This window comes from Drosophila sulfurigaster, chromosome 3 (assembly GCF_023558435.1).
Source record: "Drosophila sulfurigaster albostrigata strain 15112-1811.04 chromosome 3, ASM2355843v2, whole genome shotgun sequence".
Classification (NCBI taxonomy): Eukaryota; Metazoa; Arthropoda; class Insecta; order Diptera; family Drosophilidae; genus Drosophila; species Drosophila sulfurigaster.
The window spans coordinates 53,171,376-53,193,233 of record NC_084883.1 but is presented as its reverse complement, the minus strand read 5'-3'; the positions used below and the strand labels follow the sequence as shown (position 1 = coordinate 53,193,233).

The following is a 21,858-nucleotide window of genomic DNA, read 5'->3' as shown; positions in this document are numbered from 1 at the left end:
TGGCGCCCAACGTAAGCAGCTTAGCAAAGCGCTGCCAAGCGACATAAATTAAAATGGCCAGCGCTTTTTTGCTGCATATGCAGTCGCACACTAATACTAATCCACACACACACATACACATACACAGTTGTAGATACAGTTACAGTTACACCTACAAGTTGGCCATTTTGCTTGTTTCTACGTTTTGTTCATTTGCGTGGCAAACAAATCGCCCAAGCGGCAACAAATTGAGTTTCTTTATGATGTCCCATTTGCTCCTGCCAACTAAGGTGTATGTGTGTGCGGGTGTGTGTGTGTGTAGGTGTGCTTGGCTTTTGGGACAGTTTGTGAAATGATTTTTCATCTTGCCTTTTGCTGCTGCTGTGTTGCTGTTGCCATCTGTTTTAGCCCCAAAGTCGAGTCGAAACCCGCCAAGTAATTTCTTCTATCAATCACAATTAATTATGCACGTGTGTGTGTCTGTATGTATGTATGTATGCGAAACTCTTTATATATACACCTAAGTATGTATGTGTTGGTGTCGCTTTTAAATGATCTACAGCTGGGGCACTTTTTCTTATTAAATTAGGCATGCCAAAGGTGTGCGACACAACGGGCAGCGGCGAGTGGCGCCATCTATGGCCAGGGGGGCGCAATTTGTAATTTCACGCTCCCCTTTTTGCTGCTGTTGCCGTTGTTGTCGCATGTTTTGCTGCTTAAGCAACACTTGAGAATTAATCGCCGTCCAACAAGAAGGCAAAAAAGGCAGTCAACAAAAAAGAAAAAAAAATAAAGAAATTGCATGAAAAATAGTTTAAGCGCAGGGTGGAAAAAAGTGGCAGCAAAATAGGTAGCAGCAGTCGCTGCTGTGGCAGCAACAGCAACAGCAGCAGCGTGTAATGAAGTGAAAATTGTCCTTAAGCATCAATTTGCAGCAACGACGCGACAAGGGAGAAGCGAGGTCCTTGCTGCGGTTTGGCGGTGCGTCCTGATAATTTGATGCTTGCCGATGCGCGATAAATATAATTTGTTGCACGTCATGTGTATTAACTTTATGCAGGCACTGTCTCGCCTCCTCCTCCTCTTTCTCTCTTTTTCTCTTCTGCACTTGAAGTGCTACGCAAACGAGGCGTGGCAACGCCTTGGGATCCCAACAGCATTTTCATTATGCAGCTATTTACACACGCCTCGGCATGCCCCAATGGGACCCGTGTGTGCGTCTCTGTGTGTGTCTCTGCTGCCCCTGCTGACCGCCACGCCCACAATTTGTAATTAAAATTGCATAGCAAAATTGATTATGTGTGTATCTCTCTCTCTCTTAGTGTGTGTGTGTGTGTTAGTTTTTGCAAGTAATACCCAAAGCGGCGCCAAAGTGCGGCAAGTGGAAATTTTTAATTAAAAGCAAATGCTTTTAAGTTTAAGTAAATTTTTCGTGTGGCATGCAACGGCGCGCCACAGTTGAGCGAGGGAGAGGGAGGTGCAGCTTTAAATTGTTCATAAGAGCGCAGCTTGGTCCGATGGCATGCAACACTTTTATCTACGGTTTTGTGGGGCAGCCTTCAATTAGCCAACTGACCGCCAAAAGTTGCTTTCACTTTTCAGCTGGACAGCTTTCGTCTCCTCCCCCGCTTCCTCCTCTCTTGCTAATCCTCTATTCTAGCAACTGCTGCAATATGCCAAATTTTTTCTATCTATTTCAACATTTTGGCAACTCTCAGCAACTGCGATTTTTTTCGCTGCCCAATCAAAACAAGATTGCAACACGCGCTTAGCGTTGCCCCGCAGCCTTCATCTCGCCCCGCTGGCGTTAACAAATACTCAGCTTAGTAAGCGAAAACATAAACATTTGTTTATCCAACAATACGTCACGTAAAACAATGAACTATGACCCGCCTACTCCCGCCTTTCTCTACCTGCTTCATCATACACTTCAATGCCACAAAGAAACATGAAAAAAAAACTAAATGAAATGGGAAAAATCAACGAAAAACAAGTAAGAAAGCTATAGTTGAGTGTACTCGACTTTGAGATACTCGCTACATATTTTAAATGAAATATACCAAATAATATACCACAAAAATACTAAAATATATCAAATTTGGTATATTGATATATATCTATGATATACCATAGAGTCCAAAATATACAATATACCAAATTGATATATTGCAATACAACTAAAACTATACTAAAGGCTATATTTGGTATATTGATATCAAAATATACCACACACCAAATTATATCTTATAAATTATAAATTATTTTTGGTATATTTGTATATAAGTACAATCAAAATATACCATATACAAAACTAATATATTGCAACAAATAATAAAAATATACCATATATTTAGTAGATTGTCGCACTATGAGTTTTTCCCTATACAAAAGTATCTTTTGATCTGCGTTGAAGCTTAAGAACTACTGTAAAAACAATGATATTTCTATCTTTTTTGTGTTTCATATGAACGGACGCACAGACAGACACACAGAAGAAGACAAATTTATAATACCCTTTTACCCTAAGCGTAGCAGGTATAAAACCGTTGCACGATTCTCCATGTTTCAATTTTGAATATGCTGCACGTTTTTATCTATTTTTCTCTGACTCTTCTGGGGGAAAAATGTGACTGCACAGCGATAGAGAAAATTGCTGAAAACTGTTTTGGATGAAGCGACGCAGGAGCAGAGGTGAAAAGGGAGTGGAGCAGGTTTTGCCCCCGGGGGCACATAATAGACAATGTGAAAGAAACAACGAACAACTAAGGTTTCCAGCCAAATGGATGAGCTTTTCACTTCGTCGTTTTTTTTCCATCCGTTTTGTTATTTTGTAAATAAACCAACAAATTGGCGTCAAAATTGATTAAAGCGAAACAAGAACGTAAAGTTAACAGTAAATACACGACAACAACAGCGAGAAAAAAAGAAGGAAAAACAAATTGTTTAAATACACAAAAAAAAACGGGAGAATTTATACGTGAAATGTAAACAAATGTAAAATGATTTGTATATAAATTATTTACGAGCTGAGTTGGTTTTTTGTGTTGTTCGTCTGTGGTCTGTCATGATTATAATATACGATGCGCAATTTATTCAATCAGAAATTTATTGATAACAGTGCAATTAAGAGAAAGAAAGGCAACAGAGCGCAGCAGCAACTGTGATAACAATGACAACTTAATTGGTATAGAAAAAAACAAAGTGAGAGTTTTTTCTGAGCAAAGTTTGTCGAAAAACCAAAAAACGAAATAGAATTATGAAGAGAAAACAGCATGAAACTGTTGGAGAATATGCACAAAAAAAGTTAATAAACAGCAGCATAAATAATAATCATTGTATTCTATCAGCAACAAAATGTTGGAAGCAGGTTTGACACATTTCAGATATGAAAAACATTTTATTAAAAATTTAGAATTTGAAATTATAAATAACATTTCTTTAAGAGAATACTTTGTTTAAAGACAAATTAAATTGTCAAAGTCATCTCTTCTAATAATCAGACCAAAAGCAAGCTTTGTTCTTCCATTTTTTCAATCTCAAAGTTGTCAAAAATGCCTTAAAATATTTCACAGTTATTTAGAATGTATTATATTTTATTTTCAGATAACAAGACAGAGAGTGTGTTAAATTCTCTAAAATATTTCACATTTGTATTGCATATATGCATCATAATTATTTGGAAGAATAAATACAAATAAATAAAGTAAATACAAATATTTTGTTACTTTAATAATTTGATTTCTCGCAAATTTTTTATATATTTGAAATAATGTAATAGGCCGTCAAATATTTAAAATTTTCAAATGATTTTCAAATTTGGCATTTCAACAAATTTCATTTAGCGAGCACTGTTCAAACGGAAGAGTTCATGTGGCAGGAATATTAAATAACGCACTTATGCGGTATATTTGTTTTTAATAAATGCGCCACAAATTGCATCGAATTAATAATGGGCAAAGAGACGGGAGCCCGATGCCTAATTGAATTGCGAGGCAAATTGGTGTTTAATTAATAAAACGAAATGTAATTTTTGGCAGCGCCAACAGAGTCAAACGCTCACACACACACACACACAGACAGAGAGAAACGATGTCTGGCAAGTAAATTACCATTTAGCAGCAACACACAAACACAAACACGGACAGAAACAGAAACAGGAGCAAAACAGGAAGAGATCGACAGAGGGCGACGCAAGCTGTCAAAATGCCAAAGTTACTAACGGATTTTCGCTTCGTTTGAAATAATCAAAATGCCCCCGAAAACAAATGAATATGTCACCTGGGGTAAGTCAGGTGCACAAAAGCCAAACACACACAAACACACAGACGGAGCAGGTCTGCAAGAGGCATCAAATGGGCGAAAGGACGAACAGGAGCACAGCTGGCTTTAGCCTTGGGCCAAAGGTAATTGCAACGACGACGATGAGAGCACAAATTGAGATATACAAATATTAAATATATATAGCATGCCATATAGAGTGTCTTTATTATGATGTGTGTGTGTGTGCTGCATTTTCATGAAGTGAATCTATTTATGCCGTTTACGTAATGTCCTTAAATTTGTAATTCACAAAAAGGGCAAACGCATAAACAGGTTTCAAGTCGAAGCTGTCGGAAATTCCTGGGCAAAGCGGAAGTCAAAGAGCCAGACAAGGCATTCAACAGACAGAATTTCTCTCTCTCTCTCTCTCTCTCTCTCTCTCTCTCTGTGCCTCAGCATGTGGCATGTTGACCCTGCTGGCCATGCCAGTGACATTTACTATACACTTCAGCTCACTTGATGCTCGACTGAATGATTGATGCGCTTTATTCGAAGCGAATAGCAATAAGAGTGAGGGTAAAAAAATCAAGTAAAAATTCTACAGTCGAGTGTGGTCGACTATAAGCTATCCGCTAATCATTTTCAATAAGAGCAAATCACTGCGGTATTATTCTTAAAATGTACGAAATTATTATACTGAAAAATTCAAATATGGCATTATTCTTTAATTATACTAAATACGTATAGCGGGTAAAAAATACTAAATAATATACGGAAGGCTATATGACTACTATGTTTTTATTCTTCAACTATACCAAATTAATGTACTGAAAATACTAAAATGTAACATATTTGATATATTTATATATAACATATATATAAATACACCATAGAAAACAAAAATACCAGATTAACCACCAAACAGCATTCTAAAAAAATTCTAAAATATACCAAAATATATATTCGGTATATCTATATACATTTTAAATATACCGTAGACTTTAAAATATTCCAAAAAATGTATTCTAAAAACTACGGAAATATACCAAAATATATATTTAGTATATCTATATACATTCAAAATATACAGTAGATTTCAAAATATTCTAGGTTCTCCATCGAAGCAATATATTTTGATAATATACTAAAATATACCGAAACCTATATTACATTTAAAATATATCATCGAGTACAAAATATACCAGATTACCAACCAAAGCAACTAAATCACAACTGTAGCAGGCGTTTGTTGCAATATTAAACCATTTCTTAAATATTTTCTACAATTTTTCTCTGATCATAGTCAAAAACGGGACTTATAGTACCTTAGGTTTAATGTCTCATACGGCTAGATGAGCTGATGGGCATAGCTATAACGCCTTGACGGTTGACGCTGATCAATATTTCGTAGGGTCAGAGATGTCTTCTTCTGTCTGCTGCACACATTTCCTGCCAGCACTGAATTATAATACCCTTTTACCCTATGGCTAGTGGGTATAAAAAAGAAAAACTTGATTTTCAAATCACATTCGTGAAAATCCCCACGAGGATGAGGACAACGACTCTGACTCTGAGTCTGACTGCGACTGCGACTGCGACGGCGACTGCTGTGTGGCATTGACTGACATTAATGCTAAAGCCAACATTATGCCACTGAATGTGCCGTGTAACCCACACCAACAACACCAACAACAACAACAGCAATAACAACAACCACACTCTATTTCCAATCACAATCCCATTTCGAATACACTCGTCGCATTCCCCATGGCAGTCAACTTGCCACAATTTTCGTTTTTTTCGTATTCGTTGGTTGTTGCTGCCGCATGTCAAGTGACAAATTTGGAAATGACAAAATGCTTGTTGAAAAATGCGCGAATGGTAGCAGAGAGGGGAAGGAGAAGTGTGTCCATCGTATTGGGCCAACAAACCGAACGAAGATAATCGAATTTTTTGCGCCATTTTACAGTATGTGACGGTGGATGCTTTGAGTTGCTCATAATTGAGTTTGGACCGTACCGTTTGCCAATGGCTGAAGAGCATTGTGCTTAATGCTGCCAATTCTCATATATGCAATTGGCAAGTGGCAAGCAACAGCAGCAACAGCAGCAGCTGAGAGTAGAGTATGCTAAAATTGCAAAATGAAATTTTAATTAAATTTTGATATCCGCTTTTGCTGTTTCTGTTGCTGTTGCTTTGCAGCTGCACATTTTTGGCATTGGCATCGTGTTGTGCTCACTTATCTGCTTCAATCATACACAGAAGCACAGTCAAACACTCACACAGACAGTTGGGGGCATATTAAAAGTAAATTTCAATTGGGAAATTTCTAACTAAGCGGCGACATTGACAGAGAGGGAGAAACAAAGAGAGAGAGAGAAAGCACATCCTTTGAGATTAGCTAGGGCAAATTGCAAGTGAACTTTGTGTAGTGACCTGTGCAGCAGTCGAATGACTTTCGATTAGTTTGTTTGCCATTCTTGCTCGCTTGGCCAAGTCAGCTGGAGCTGGAAACGTGTCCAATCAAAAGTGTGCGAAGCAAACTTTGCTAGCTAAACCCAAACGACATAATGCATAATGAAGCATTTCCATCATACGTACTGGGATTACAATAATTAGGCAATCGAGTGTAAATACATATAAATAAAGTATACAGCATGTAGCATGCATAAATGCTTAAATAGGTAGAAATCAGTAAATGAGTAAATGTGTACAGTGGATTGCACATAATAAATCTGTGCAAATTTGATATATCGAGCGTCTTTAGAGAGCGATTAACATAAATAATTAGGCTACCAGCAGCAAAAGCTGCCATTTTCAGTTTAATAGCCAAGCAGCTTCGGTTTGACCTCAAAACACAGCCAGAGAAACACACACATACATACACACACACACACACACACACAGAGTCAGTCACTGAGGCAAGAACAATACGTTTTTCCATGAAATTAGCTTTTGGCATAAATCTTTCGTAAATATGCAAGTTAGCAGCAGGCCGCATAGTTTAAGGGGGGCAAAAATGAGGCAGGTCGAGCATAGCCACAGCTACAAATAAGAGTCGAGGTGAGGTGCGGTGAGGCGAGGCGAGTCGAGTCGAGTTGGATCCAGTTGAGTCGCACGATGAGGTTACGAGTCGTTTCGACCAGGTGCGTTCATGTCCCTGCTATGTGTTGCCATGTATATTTCCAGTTTAAGTAGCCATAGTTTACACATTTCTACAAGCACGTATGTATGTTGTCCCCTCTCTCTCTCTCTCTGCTGCTGCGGTTGTGGCTGCTGCTGACCAGCTGCAATGAGCATTGTTCGAAAAACTTTCACTTGGCCCACGCTACGTATACGAAATTAATCTGGCAAAAAGTGCCAAAGTAAAAGAACTAACCACAACACAAATACACACACACACACACACTGTATGTGTTTAATAAGTAGGCTGAAGTTCGCCCAAAGCCCCCTAGTCAGCAGCCTTAAGCTGGCCTCTCTTTCACTCTCAGTCTCTCCCCCTCTCTGTCTTTCCCTCTCACTCTTACGCTCGACACACGCACGACAGATGTGTCGTCAATGCTGTGTGCAAGTTTTGCCTTTGTGTGCACAAGTAATTTATCAGTAAATTAAGCAATTTATTTTATTTATTCCATTACGTAAATCATGCAATTTGTGCTCGATTTCGTCATAGACCAACACACAGCACCAACAACAGCAGCAACAACAGCAACAACACAGAAAAAATGTGCCAACGGCAGCGATTTCTGGTCAGGATTTACATGACAACCTCGACTCCCTCTACTCTGGTTTATAAGCCAAGTTGTTTTTACCTACACGCTTTGCCAATTTTATTAAAATCACTTCAGGCAGAAGCAACAACAACAACAACAACAACAAGAGGGCAGCCAACATTTTTGGGCCTGCATTAAGGCAGAGGAGGGAGAGGAAAGAGAGCGGGAATTGCTTCTTAGAGCACAGCAAAGCGAAGCACAGTGCGACCATAAAAGCAAACATAATGAGTAGCACACCAATACACTCACGTTCCACAGAGGCACAAGCACACACGCATGTCGCAACTTGCCTAGAAAATGTATGAATCTAATAAACAAAAGCCGTATATTATTAGCTGCGGATTTGTGAGTGTATCCATATGTTCCTCTGTGTGTGTTTGTTGTGCTGTGTTGTGAATGAGTTGGTTAGACTTCCAGGGGCTTTCAGACGGCTCTCGCTGAACATGGCACAAATTATGTTAGACGGCAATCTCTGAGGATTGACTCTGCGTGAACTAACAAACGAGACACGTGAAGTGAAGTGAAGGGAATGCGAATGCGAAAGGGCTGCCAATGGCGATGGCGATACAAGTGTGAGAGCTAGATGCGCACGGAAATGTTATCATAAGTTATGGCTAAAGTTTTTAGCCCTCCTCTCTCTCTCACACAGTTTTGCGGCTAATACACTAAGCAAAATGAAGTTGACTTTCAATCTTCAGCTCTCAATTTTGCAGCCTGCTGGGAAATCAAATATGAAATTGCATATGAAAGCAATGAGTCTCGAATTAATTGAATTGCAACTAAATTAAAATGGGATTTAAAATGAAAAAAGAGAGAGAAAATATTCTAAATATATAAATATGAATAACTTCAGGAGTTGAAGCTCACATCTCGTATACGCAATATTGAGTGTGCTTTAATATTATAACTGAGGTGCGGAAAGTTGCTTTAAACGAAATAAGTGAATACTTAAGTTTGTTATAGAGCATATCAAATAATAACAAAGTGAAAAGTGAAGTTTGCTATAATAAATCTAAGCGCGCTGACATTACATACTATATACTCAAAATGTGTTTGCTGTCAATATGAAACGAAATTAGTTTTGTTCTGTATTCTATACATACTATAGTCAATTAAATTTATAATTTACAATCCTATATATTATTTTTTTCAAAGAACTGAAGTCACTGAGCTCACATTACGCATACGCAGAGTACGCTTGTTGTCAATAACAAACTATATCAGTTTTGTTCTATATTCTATAGTCTATTCAATTGCCATTTACAGTCTTAAACAATATCTTTTTGAATAAAAATGAATTCAATTAAGCTCACATTTCGTATACGCAATATTATTTGTGCTTTAATATAATAACTGCAACTTGAGTTGTTGCATTGAAGAATGGCTTTAAATCGAATAAAGGATTATTAAGTTTAAGTTTAAAGCATATCAAATAATAACAATTAAGTAAAAATATACATATGTATTAAAGTGAGCTTACAATATCAAACTTTTTGTCAATATCAAACTAAATTAATTTTGTTCTTTATTCTATAGTCTATTTAATTTCCATTTACAATGCTATACAATATTTTTTCCAAGAACTGAATTCAATTAAGCTCACATCTCGTATACGTAATATTGAATATGCTTTAGTATAATAACTGCAACTTGAGGTGCTGCATTGAAGTATGGCTTTAAAACGAATCAGAAAATAAGTTCTATTTTAAAGCATTTGAAATAATAACAAATAAAGTGAAAATTGAGGCTTGCAAACAATTATTTAAAGTTAGCTCACATTACGCATACGCAGAGTGCGCTTGTAGTCTATACTAAACTTAAATAGTTTTTCTTTTTCTGCATTTTATAGTCTATTCAATTACCAATCCTATACGATATTTTTTGCCAAGAGCTGAATTAAGCTCACATCACGTATACGCCTGGTATGCACTGTTAGTTAAAATTTATTTAGTTTAATTAATTAACTGGTCTTATGCATTTAATAAAATATTTAAAATAAAAATAAAATTATACAATCAAAAAAATACAAACTTACAAATAAAAGCAAGCTAACATTGCGTATACGTAGAGTAAACTTTCGCTCAAGTTTATACAACTTTAATTTAAAATCTCTGGCAGGTCCCTGGCGAGTTTCCCTTTTGGAATTAGAAACTACACTCGTTGGATATAATTAATTAATGCACATCTCAAAGGAATTTCGAGTTGTCACTTTTCCTGTTCGGATATTCGCATTGCAATTGGAAATTCCACTCGAGCATAATAATTAAAATGGATTTGCCTTGTTTTCGATTAGCTGGCTCAATTCTCTGAGCTATCAGTTCTTGTCAGTATGAAATTAAACTGTAAATTCCTCTGATTTTCGGGCAGTGTATTATTAGTTTTGTTGCCTATCATCACATAGGCATCATTGTCATTTAAATACAAACACACACGCCGGAAGCCTTGGTCTGACAGAGAACGAATTTTGGTTGCACAACGAAATGAAACGAAACGAAACAAGACGTTATTTAGCCCTGGAGATGCGAAGGTGTCGTTGGGTGTGTGAGAAAGTAAGGTGTGTATGTAAGTGTGTGTGTGTAGAGCAAGTTGTAGTGTAAATACTAATGGAGCCAAAGTTACGTTTGCTGCTGCTGCAGGTGAAACGATAGAAATTTCGCCAAGCAAGGAGCGAGGACTCGAATGAAACTGAGATGGAGTCTGAGATGAAAGGGAAGCTGAGCTCACACGACGACATTTGTACACGTACACACGATTAGATAGAGGGACAACAACACAACACTACAGAACACGACACAGGACAACAACATAGTTGTAGTCGCAATCCTTAAGCGTCGCCCAGGACATGCACCTCATTTTGGCCAGAACCAGAATGATGCCATTACAGTCATTGCACACCAACACACACACATACAAACTCACACACACACACAAGAACTCACGTGCAAACAATGAAACGAAATTTTTGCGCTCTGGCATCCTTAAGGCGAAATGTAATTTCCTGTGACAAAATACAAAGCTAATCCCTACACACTCCTAGAAAGAGAAGGCAAGCAACTAAGAGAGAGATAGAGAGAGAGAGGAAAGGCAGACCACTGCAGTGTAAGCCAAAGTTGGCCAAAGGATTTGTGTGTGTGTGTGTGTCTGTGCGGGGTTAAGATGGCGAGCTTGACTTCGATACGTGCAGCGAACCATGCCAAGTGGACAACTGACTGCCTCAAAGAGCAGCAGCAGGAGCAGGAGCCGTAGGAGCAAGAGAAGTGTCCTGTTTCTTAGTAGGCCGCTTCAAGTTGGGATTCGCTTGGGTGAGATTCGGATTCAGTTGGACTTTGTTGGGTCAAGGCTTTGCGTCGCCGAGTGCTCCTTGGCATTTGGCATTTGATGAGCGTCCGGAAAGCGTAGCGAGCCTTTGGCATTATTGCAGGTGGCTGCAGCCAGGACATAGCATACACAGGACATACTAGAGGGAGGGAGACAACAACAGCAAGAAAAGCATCAAGGAATTTCAAACTGGGCGAAAAATAAATCGAAAGTTGAACTTTGTAGCAACACAGTTGAAAAGTTGAAGCTGTAGCAGCTGTAGCTGCCAGGACATTTATCCAGGACTCTGATTGCTCTGATATGTACTATGTTATACGCTCGGTCAGGGGGATTTCGTTTGATTTCTCAAGTGTAAACTACGCCGTCGCCCCCACCCCACCAAACGCAGGCTTTGTGCCCTGTCACACAAATATCAATATGAAAGCGATGCCAGCTGCAAGTTGTCCTCTGCGCCTCTTCAATTCCATTCACTCGCTGGGGTCACAAATAACCGCAGCAGCAGCAGCTGCCACATGCGTCGAGGCACTAAAATAGCAAACGACATTAATTGAATGGAGCACGCATCGCGACAGAGAGAGACAAAGGCAGATGGAGAAAGAGAGAGAGAGAGGCGGAGTATTGCCTGCAAATTTTCATTATGCTCAATTTTAAGCCAAATTGCAAAGACATCACAGAGTTGCTTTCAGCAGAAAGTCTGGCTTTACAGTTGCCAAAGCATTCATCTCTGTTTGTTGTTGGTTATTAAAATGTTGTTTGCAAGCTACATCAATTATATTTGGCATTTTACATGCTATTTTAATATGCAAATCTAGCTACAAAAAAGTTGTAACTTAAATCATTTTTAATTTGCAGTCTCAGGCATTTTATTCGACTTAATCGTGTCATTTATTTTGTCAATAAGTTTACAGACTCTACAACTATTAAACTGACATCAAAACCGAGTTAGAGTTAGAGCATTAATTAGTGCATGGATTGAATTTACATTTCTGAAAACGAATTTCGGTATTTCGAGAAATTCTTGTAAAGAATGAAAGCCAATTCTCATGTTGTTCGGTTGTTCATTGTACAACATTTGAGTTTGCATTCAAGGCTGTTTGATTTGGGTTCCACTGCGCCATCCATGCGCATATTGACTGCAAATGAAATGAGCAGCAAACTGCAGATGTAGGAAAAGTAGGAGCTGCCTGTCTGTCCATCAGTCTGTCAGTCTGCTTGCTGCCTCTTTCAGACAATTGATGTTTGGCTTTTGTTGTAGGTAGAAGCTGCTCGTTGGAAGTGCGAGTATTACACATAACTTTGGGTCAATAAGCGTATATGCGAAGCATGTTTCTCTCTCAAAAAAAGAAGGAAAATGAGGCATCGAAACTGACCGCTCTTCAGCTGCTGCTGCTGTTCTGCTGTTGCACTTTGTTATGCCAACTGTGTAGTGACATGACCGGCATTGTGTATGTCAGTCATGCCAACAAGTTAGCTCTCTCTCTCTCTCTCCCTCTCTGGTCTGTGTTTTGTTTGCCTGTCACAACTTGTGAGCTGCCTTTCCCCCCACTTCGTTGTTGTTGTCGTTCATGCCATTAACGCGTGAATTCTAGTGGCTGTCAGCAATCGCAGCCACATTGTTGCCCCAAAGCCTACAAATACAGAATGAGGGAGGGCTCTGCTTTGAGGGTTAACCTGATTTCGCTGTTGTTAGTCATCGAATTATCCATGGAATGTCCGCTAGTGTCAATCACAGCGTTACACCAGCAGCAGCACCAAAAAAACAAAAATTTCGATCAACTATTTCGCACGTCACACACAAAGCAACAATTTTAGCTACATAGCTGACATTTATTTTAGCATATTGCTTTGTTTACACAGCTGGGTCGTTTAAATAACTAGACATAAATGCATATTATAAATGTGAAATCAATCGGAATATTCATGATTTTAATAGCAAAAAAAACAGATATTAGAAAGCAATTAGAAACAACTAAGCAGAAAAATAATAAATATTGAAAATGAAGTATTGCTTTAAATTTATAAAATTCACAAATAATGAAAGGCATACATTAAATTTCTTATTTTATACCAGATTTAATATAATTAATAAAATAAAATATATAAATATAAGGTATTAATTAGTACTTGTTACTTTTTAATCCATATAAAAGATACCTAAAAATAGTTACAAATAAATAAAGTTAACTTTAAATATTATTTCAGCATTTTCAAGATATTAATGAAGAAAAATTAAATAGTTTTTTTATGACAAATAAATCATTGATTTTAGTTTATTGTAAAATTTTTAAAAGTACATACATAAATATATTTTAATGTATCTCAGTATCCTAATTCAATCCTCACATTTAAATATTAATTTTGAATTTTCTATATTTCAATAAATTAACTTTTATATTATGTGTTATTTATGGCAAAAAGTTCGACTGTCAAATTTCGCCCAGATGTTATTAAGAGTTCTGCCAACTTAAGTTTAAATTAAACTTTACTTCTTACTTTTTATCCCTTGTAGTATTTAATCATTTCGCTTAATACACAATTTTGTTGAACACGCAATTCATAATTATTGCAATTTTTATAGTAAATGTAATTTTAATTAATATTACAATTTTAAATTTAATATATTTCATTTGTATTCTATTGTTCGCTGTGGGTAAATAGCATTCTATTTGTTCAGAGTTCCCTTTTGCAATTGCGTATACTTAATATTTGTAATTTTCTGAAGAGCAAATGGAAATTGCGAAATGCAAATAACACAAACAGAAACAGAAAGAGGGAAATAGTGAAACAATCTGTAGTTGGTTGCCGCCACTCGAGAGCAGAGCAGAGAGTATAATGGCTTCGATATATTGAATCAAGGTGGGCCAATTGTGTTTTTATGTGCTATTTGGATTGTAAACGCGTGGCCTGAAGCTCGTTTGCATTGCGGGCCACTTCATTATTTTGTTGTCGGCCACCTGCATTCGAGTGTAAGTATGTGAAAGTATGTGTGTGTGACACTATGTGTCTATGTGTGTGTGTGTATTTTCTATGCATTCATGCATAATGGGCTGGCAAACGTTTACAATAGCAACAGCAATGGATTTCCGTACGCTGCCATTTGCGGTCCATTTGCGGCAAGGCAAGCCAAGCCAAAAAGGGATGCAGAAGGTCACAGGATGAAAGAGTGGAGAAGAGGAAGTGAGTGAGGCTGGTCGGTTGGTCATCATGGTGCCGTTAGCATGATTGAAAAACGTGCCAACCAAGCTCTAACCTCAGCCTCAGGCCCAATCCATTGCCAACTCACAGTGTGGACCAGGGGCTTAAATTGCATGCCATTCTCCATTCTCTCTGCTGTCACTTGCCATTGTATTGTTGTGCGGTTTGTTGTTGTTGTTGCTGTTGTTGTCGCTGCTGTTCGTGTTTCCCTTTCACAATTACGTAATTTATTTTAACTGTGTCAAATCCACGCCGATCGACAGCGATTATGCTGGCAAATTGCAACAATTCCTTTTGCCGAGCTTCCAGCTCTCTCTCGTTCTCTCGATTGCAATTTGTTAACGTCGCCAGCATCCGTATACAACCGTATGTCTTTGTTTCCCCCTTTCTCTTTTACTCTCTCTCTCTGTTTCACATTCTTCTCTCTTCTCTTATCCCTTCACATGACAGTCGCTCGTTTGGCTGCAATTAACCGCAGCGTGCTAATTAATTTGCTCATAATTGATGCGATTATGTGTTTCATTTGTGGCAAAACACGAGAGCAACAACAACAACGACTGCCGTCTGGGGCAACATCAAGAGAGAGTTGGCATTGCAAACATTTGGGCCAAAGCCTTGACAACCTAACGTATCAGTTGGCATTGTTTGTTCTCCTCCTCGTTGTTGTTGTTGTTGTTGCACTGCTGTTGTATTGGCCCCATTTACGTGCTGCAGCTCTTCTTTGTGGCAGTCCGTGAGGAAATCATGCGAATTGAACAAGCATCCTGTGCAATTTATTCATACCCAAAGCAGACAGCCAGCAATGTCCTTTAACTCGCCATGCTCCGGAACTGTGGCAAATTGAAGGCGGATGCGGATACGCTGTTTTATGGCAAAGTGGACAACAGCCCAATATCAATTGGAGACCAAGAGAGGGAGAGATAGCCAGCAGGTATTCCGTGTCGTTGGCCTTAAGCTGATTTGTCACCTTTGTCTTTGCCAATCGGTCCGCAGTGGACAGTTGTCAGTTGCCAGTTGCTAAGCGGGGGCAACAGCGTAAATCACATGACAAGAACATGCAACACCGTCGCACTACACGTATTTGACTTCATAAACTGCCCCAAGGCACCAAAAACACACAAACTCTCCTCATCTCCATCTCCATCTCCCTCTCTTCTCCATCTCTTTGTTGCTGTCACGGATATTTTCAAAATTGCAAATGCGCTGCTGGAGCCGAATACATGGCGCCTATCGCCTTGGGGTCACCCCCCATGCTGCAGCACCGGGCTGCCCCATTAGAAAACGCACACAAATTTGCTAAAATGCCAAAAACATCAGCAGCAGACCCCACGCAACATGAGCACGACTGTTGTTCACTACTGTTTCCCCGGCTGCCACTTTGCCAGTTAATGTAACGCTTTCACAATTGTCATTTTATCCCACATTAATACCCTGCAAATTGAGTAAGGGAGTTCAAAGAGACAAATAAATTATAGACTTACGAAGCACAAGATTGTAAAACATTCGAATTAAAAATATGAGAGAAAGTTTGATTTAAAAATAGCTAATTGAATATATAGCAATTGCAGAATGTAGTACAACAATACGTTTGAAAGTAAATTGGGAATAATGTGGGTCAGGTTTAGTAAAAAATTTGATAATGAAATGAGAAACAATTTATGTACTTTATGCAGTGGATATTTGATAGAAAAATGGAATTCCTATTTAATTTTATTACAATTATTTAGAAAGAGCTTTGACTAAAACTAAAAAATATAATAATACTTTTAATATCTTATAGCAGAAAGCTTTCTTAACTTTTGGCATATTTATTGCATTAAAAGATATAAAGAATCAAATTTGTGAAGTATATTGAATCAATTTATAATCAATTTTTTAAGACTTTTATTAGCATAACAAACATAGTAACATAAAATGCAGAACATATTAAAATATGGTTGTCATTATACAAAAAAAACTTCTGAATTAAAACACTCAATTCGCAGTTTACTATTTAGAACTTGCCTTACAATATTAAAAGTATTTGAACTACTTAAACTTATTGAACAAAAAGAAGTACTGGCATATGATGTATTGCTAATTCATAAAATACTGCTGAACCATTTGAAATCATAAATAATCGGAGGTGCCACAGAAAATACTTCCACTCGAGTTTTACTTGAATTTAACTTTTAGGCGCAGACCCCATTTTTCAGTGATTTTGAAATCACCGACTTGTGCAATTATTTAAATTCAACTTATTGTTGACTTCATAGAATTTGTTATGATTTGTAGAATATAGTTTTGAATCAAACTTATTGTTAAATTATAAAACACTGCTCGATTATTTTAGCAGAATTTGCAGTTAAATTTTATAGGCTTACATACATCGAATTACAAAAACTTTAAATATATTTGTAGTGTGAACGAAAGAGTAAAAGAGTTAAAGAGTATTTTGTGTTCTATCACAGTTGGCGACACAACTTTGCAGTTTGTGTGCACTGATTTCGAACATGGTGCAACGCAGCGCAGTGCATGCGAAGCGGCGCCTAGAAGCAGGCAACACTTTTTGCACAGCCAGCACGCAGACAGTCGCAGCACCTCCATTAGTGTGTGCTGTATGCTGCTGTGTTTCTGTCTGGTGTTCGAGTGTACACTATGCATATGTTCACGCATGTGTGTGTGTGAGTGGGAGAAGGAAGGAGTGTTGCTGTTGGGTACTTACCATTTAGGACATGCACACGCACGCTGGCAACATCTGCATTGGAGGGGGCGCACGAATATTTGCCAGAATCGGCCAGATCTGCATTCTGTATGAGCAGAAATGAGGTTGTCACATCGCCCTTTTCGGTAATTACCGACACGCCGCCTCTTGATGAATCATAATTAATGACCTGCAAATGGAAGAGCATTACGCAAAATACTGGTATAAGTAACTGGCGATGGTGGCGGGGAAAGTAAAACACCTCTCTACCTCTCTCGCATTCTTCTGCTCGCTTATATAATGTAAGAACAATGAGGGAAGCCCTGAACGTTTCCATTCTTTCATTCTTTCTTTCGATTTTTTAATTTTTTCGTTGTTGCTGTTTGATACTTGATGGAACTGCCGCTGCTGGCAAATAAGAATAATAAACGAACACTCGCTTTTCTCTCGCTTGGCTCACATTTTGTATTTCGTATTTGTTGTCTCGTATTTTTGCCATTATTTTTTCGTAATTTTCAAATGCGTGTGACAGCAGAGGGAAGAGAGGGAGGGAGGGAGGTAGGGACAGCAGCAACAGCTGCGCTTGACTGACATTATAAATCAGCGACATGTCAGCGCGTCTTGTTTACTTTATAGGCCATCCCCTCTCTCCCTCTCCCTACCATAGAATAGCCAAAAATGCGTTACAAATTGCGATTTTAATTGGAATTTGATGGCTGGGCGCATGATTAAAGTTGACTTAACATTGCTGACATCAAAGGTTTGACTAGAGCTATATATTTAGGAGACAGATTGAGCTATCGATAGATAGCTAGCTATCATAGATAGTTAGTTAGTCACAAAAATTATGTTAATCAAATGAGCCTGGGCTTCAGCTTGTGCTCTACTCATTACGTTGATGATGATGACCATGATGATGACAGCTGTTCCCTCAACTTGGCCAACTTCATTATCGATTACTGTGTGTGTAAGGGGGTAATCAGTAGAGAGCACACAGGGCCAAGGGCTAAAGCGAAACTGCGATGACTGCTGCTAACAGCAGCGAGATGGGCTAAATCCAAATGCATATTGAGTCGCACACGAAATGGAGAGCAGATGCCCCTAAAGCGCTGACAAAAACAAATATCAGAATAATTTGCCAATACACAGAGTCAGAGGAAGTTCAGAGCAAAGGGCAAAGGGCAAGTTGCTGACATTAACACATCATGCCGCTGACAGCGACGACGACAGAAATGAAGAAACAACAGGCAAACAGCTAAAGCGGAAATGAGCAGCAAGAAGCAGAAGAAGAGCTTAGCTTAACCCCCTTTTGTAGAACTAGACAGAGAGAGAGAGAGAGAGAGAGAGAGAGGGGGAAGCTGGCGCATAATTTGCTGTCTAATCTCAACTAATCGACGGCATTTGCAATAATATGAAAAATGAAAGAAAAGTTGGCGTCTCTGATAATGATGACGATAGCGAAATGTGAATGCCGAATAGAGACAACAAAGCGTGAGCGGGAGGGGGACAGAGGTATGGAAATGTGGATACGAGTATAAAAAACAATGACAATGCCCAAACTTTGGCATAACAACTTTGGCTGCGGCAAGTAAAAAGTTTGCCTATCAACTGCAGTGGGAGGGAGTCGAAGGGGGCGGGGCGACGGGGGCAGAGGGCAGCGAACTAACGAAAGTCTGGTTGCTATTATAGCCTATTCTGTAGTCGCTATCAGCATAAATTTCGTATTTGTATTATAATTTTGTAGTTGTTGCCGTCGTCGTTGTGTTGCTGTTGCTTTGCTTTGCTTGGTTGTTGCTGGCAAATTGGTTAATGAAAGCGATGCCTTACTGTGACAGCCCGAATGGCAACTGGCAACTGGCAAATGCCAAACTGACATCCTGCGAATCTGCAGTTGCGCTTACGTAAATTGGAAAAGCATTTTCCGACAGCGTTGCATCAAAAATTTACCATCTCCATGCAACATTCCCGCATTTAACAATTCCTGCTCTTTTATTGTATGACAATGGCCACAAAAAGAACAGAAGAGAAGCCAAAGCACAGCCATTGGACATTGCTTCGATTTATGTATGTGAAGTGTGTGTGTGCTTTAAAACGATTCATAAAATTGCACATAAAAGTCTGTGCAGTCTGTCATTGTTGCCAGTTGCCAGTGAGAGAGGCGTGGACTTTGGGCTTAAGCCAGCTTTGACAGCCAGCTAATAGTTGGCTAAGTCCACTCATCGCAACTCACGAAACTTTTTGCATTGCAACATTTATGCAAGGGTTTTACGAGGGTCGTATCTAAAATTGCTTTAACAGAAATAAAAATGAATACTAGAAATAGTGACATATTTCATTTATGCCTTACAACATTTTAACTTAACAACCAAATTTTGCCTAATGGCATATTCTACTATATATACTGTCAGGAACACCATAAACTAAAAAGGAAGTGCAAAGTATAGAAAACATTGACAAATACTGTCTCTAATATTAATGTATTTAAATTTAACGACCTTTCTTTCCAAGTGATTTTTATATTACAACTTTAAGTGGACAGTAAATGTTTATACCAGAAGGAGAACCCATCTCCTACCTAGTTTTTTTTTGTTCGTCTGTCTGGCAGTTTGTTTGCCTTTCATATGGCAACTGGCGTCTTCTAATTGACATAGTCGACAATCTGGTATGTTTTGTATATGGTATTGAATTTACTAATTAATCGGTATACCAAATATAGCATAAAGTAAACGCTATTAAGCTATTTGTGTATTTTTCATTATATTTATTGGTAATTTTAAGGATAATAATGCAATGTTTTGCTTTTATTGAAAATAGCAAATAATTGGTATACCAAATATAACATTTAGTATATTTGGGTAATTTTTTGGTATATTAATTTGGTATATATTATAATATATAATATATATATATATATAATAGTATAATACTGAACTAATTTATTTTTATTGCAAATAGTATTTGATAGTATTTGATACCAAATATAGCGTTTAGTATATTTGAGTATTATTCGGTATATTCATTAGTACACTACTATTTGCATTTATTGAAAATAGTAATTAATCGGTATACGAAATATAACATTTAGTATATTTGGGTATTTTTACGGTATATTAAAATTGGTATATAGTATCGATAATATCGCACAGCTTTCTTTTTATTGAAAATAGTATAGCACTATAGCATTTAGTATATTTTGGTATTTCATCGGTATATTCATTTGGTATATTTCAACGATAATACCTCACTATTTGCTTTTATAGCAAATAGTAATTAATCGGTATACCAACATAATATGTAGTATTTTTTTAAGTATATTATTTAGTATATTTTAAACATAATACCACACTGTTTTGCGTGTACTGAATATAGTTAGCTGGGATCTCACAGTCTAGCTCACTTGACTGTAGCTTTCCTACTTGTTTTTAATACTCGTCGTTTTAATTTTACAACTAAATTAAGCTGCAAGTTCAGGAGCAACGCTCGCCGAAAGCGGGCAGCATATGCCGCCAGCCAAAGCGGAAATGCCCGCAAAAGTGAGTAAGCAGCAAAGAGTGGAAGAGTTGGGAGGGGCAGAGTAGAGGTAAGTCGAGTGAGCGTATAAGAGGAAATATGTAACACGTTAATTACAATTAGCGAGCGGAAGTGCGCGAGTGAAAAAAAGAGTGTAGCATACATTTTAGCGCTCTGGCAGTGCGAGGCAGTGCATCAACTAAGTTTATCCATCCATTAAACTAATTAACAGCAAATTTGCATGGATCGTAAATAATCCGTGTGCAGCATGGACCTCTGCAAGGACCTGGGCAACTTGTGCTAAGGTTGCGGCTACACATACACACACAGTCACACACACACGGAGGCGGCAAAAGGAACGTACATGGATGGATGCCACCTGCCCAAAGGCACACAATTGTGTGGCGCGTGGCGTCGTTGCAGCAAGGATTTTAATTAGAAAATTCCAGGAATACAAGTGGCAGCAAAAGAAGTGAGCAGCAGCAGTTGCACAGCGAGTTGCACGACGAGTTGACTGCAACAGCAGTTGGCAGCAGGATTTGTGCGCTTTTAACACGTTGCCAGCAAGTTTACCTTCTTTTTGCCCATCTCTCTTGGCACTTCTTTACGTTTTTTTTTTTGTTTTGTTTGGCATTTGCATTACAATTAGCCTGTAACTGTAATATCCTAGTAACTATCTCTCGCTCTCTCTGCCCAACTGCGATTTAAGCGCTTTTAAGCGCCTCGCAATTAGCCCGGCTTAAAGCGCCAGCAACAGCTCGCACACAACTAATTGACGACCAACAACATGTAGAGCAGCTAAGCGATAATGAGTCCAACTCAAGGATGACCAAATACCTGCTCCTGCTCCTGATCCATTTGCTCAACTACTTTTCGTGCGCTCGCATTGTTTGTCAGCTGAATTCGTGTTGCGTGCGCTGCCCCCAAGAGCACCTTTGACCCAGTTCACCTGAGGTACTCTGTGTCATGCGACTGCGTTGATTTACTCATTGAAATACCAACAGCTGACAGTTTAAATAACGTCTACGGCCGCTTGCTCAATAAGCTGCACACGCAGCTCGGCACGAAGCGAGCGAAGGAACGAACGAAGAACTCAACTGAAGTGAACTGAAAGAGGCGGAGACCCCAAACGACGTCAGT

The 21,858-nt window shown here is 38.4% G+C and overlaps 2 protein-coding genes across 6 annotated transcripts in view; both read right to left on the bottom strand.

Moving 5' to 3' along the window:
• Positions 1-17,289, bottom strand: part of LOC133845969 (palmitoleoyl-protein carboxylesterase NOTUM) — a 75,668-nt gene extending 58,379 nt beyond the window's left edge. The window contains exon 1 of the mRNA XM_062280662.1: positions 17,230-17,289. Within this exon, the coding sequence (XP_062136646.1) occupies positions 17,230-17,232 (3 nt within the window). The 5' untranslated portion in view covers positions 17,233-17,289. The remainder of the gene's footprint in view (positions 1-17,229) is intronic.
• LOC133845971 (kin of IRRE-like protein 2) overlaps positions 1-21,858 on the bottom strand; it is a 151,351-nt gene that overhangs the window by 37,459 nt on the left and 92,034 nt on the right. For 4 of the 5 annotated variants that reach the window (XM_062280665.1, XM_062280666.1, XM_062280667.1 and 1 more), the window contains exon 6: positions 17,230-17,398. In XM_062280665.1, the coding sequence (XP_062136649.1) occupies positions 17,230-17,398 (169 nt within the window). Of the gene's footprint in view, positions 1-15,673; positions 15,957-17,229; positions 17,399-21,858 lie in introns of those variants that run through there. The other variant, XM_062280669.1, reaches the window with a different exon arrangement.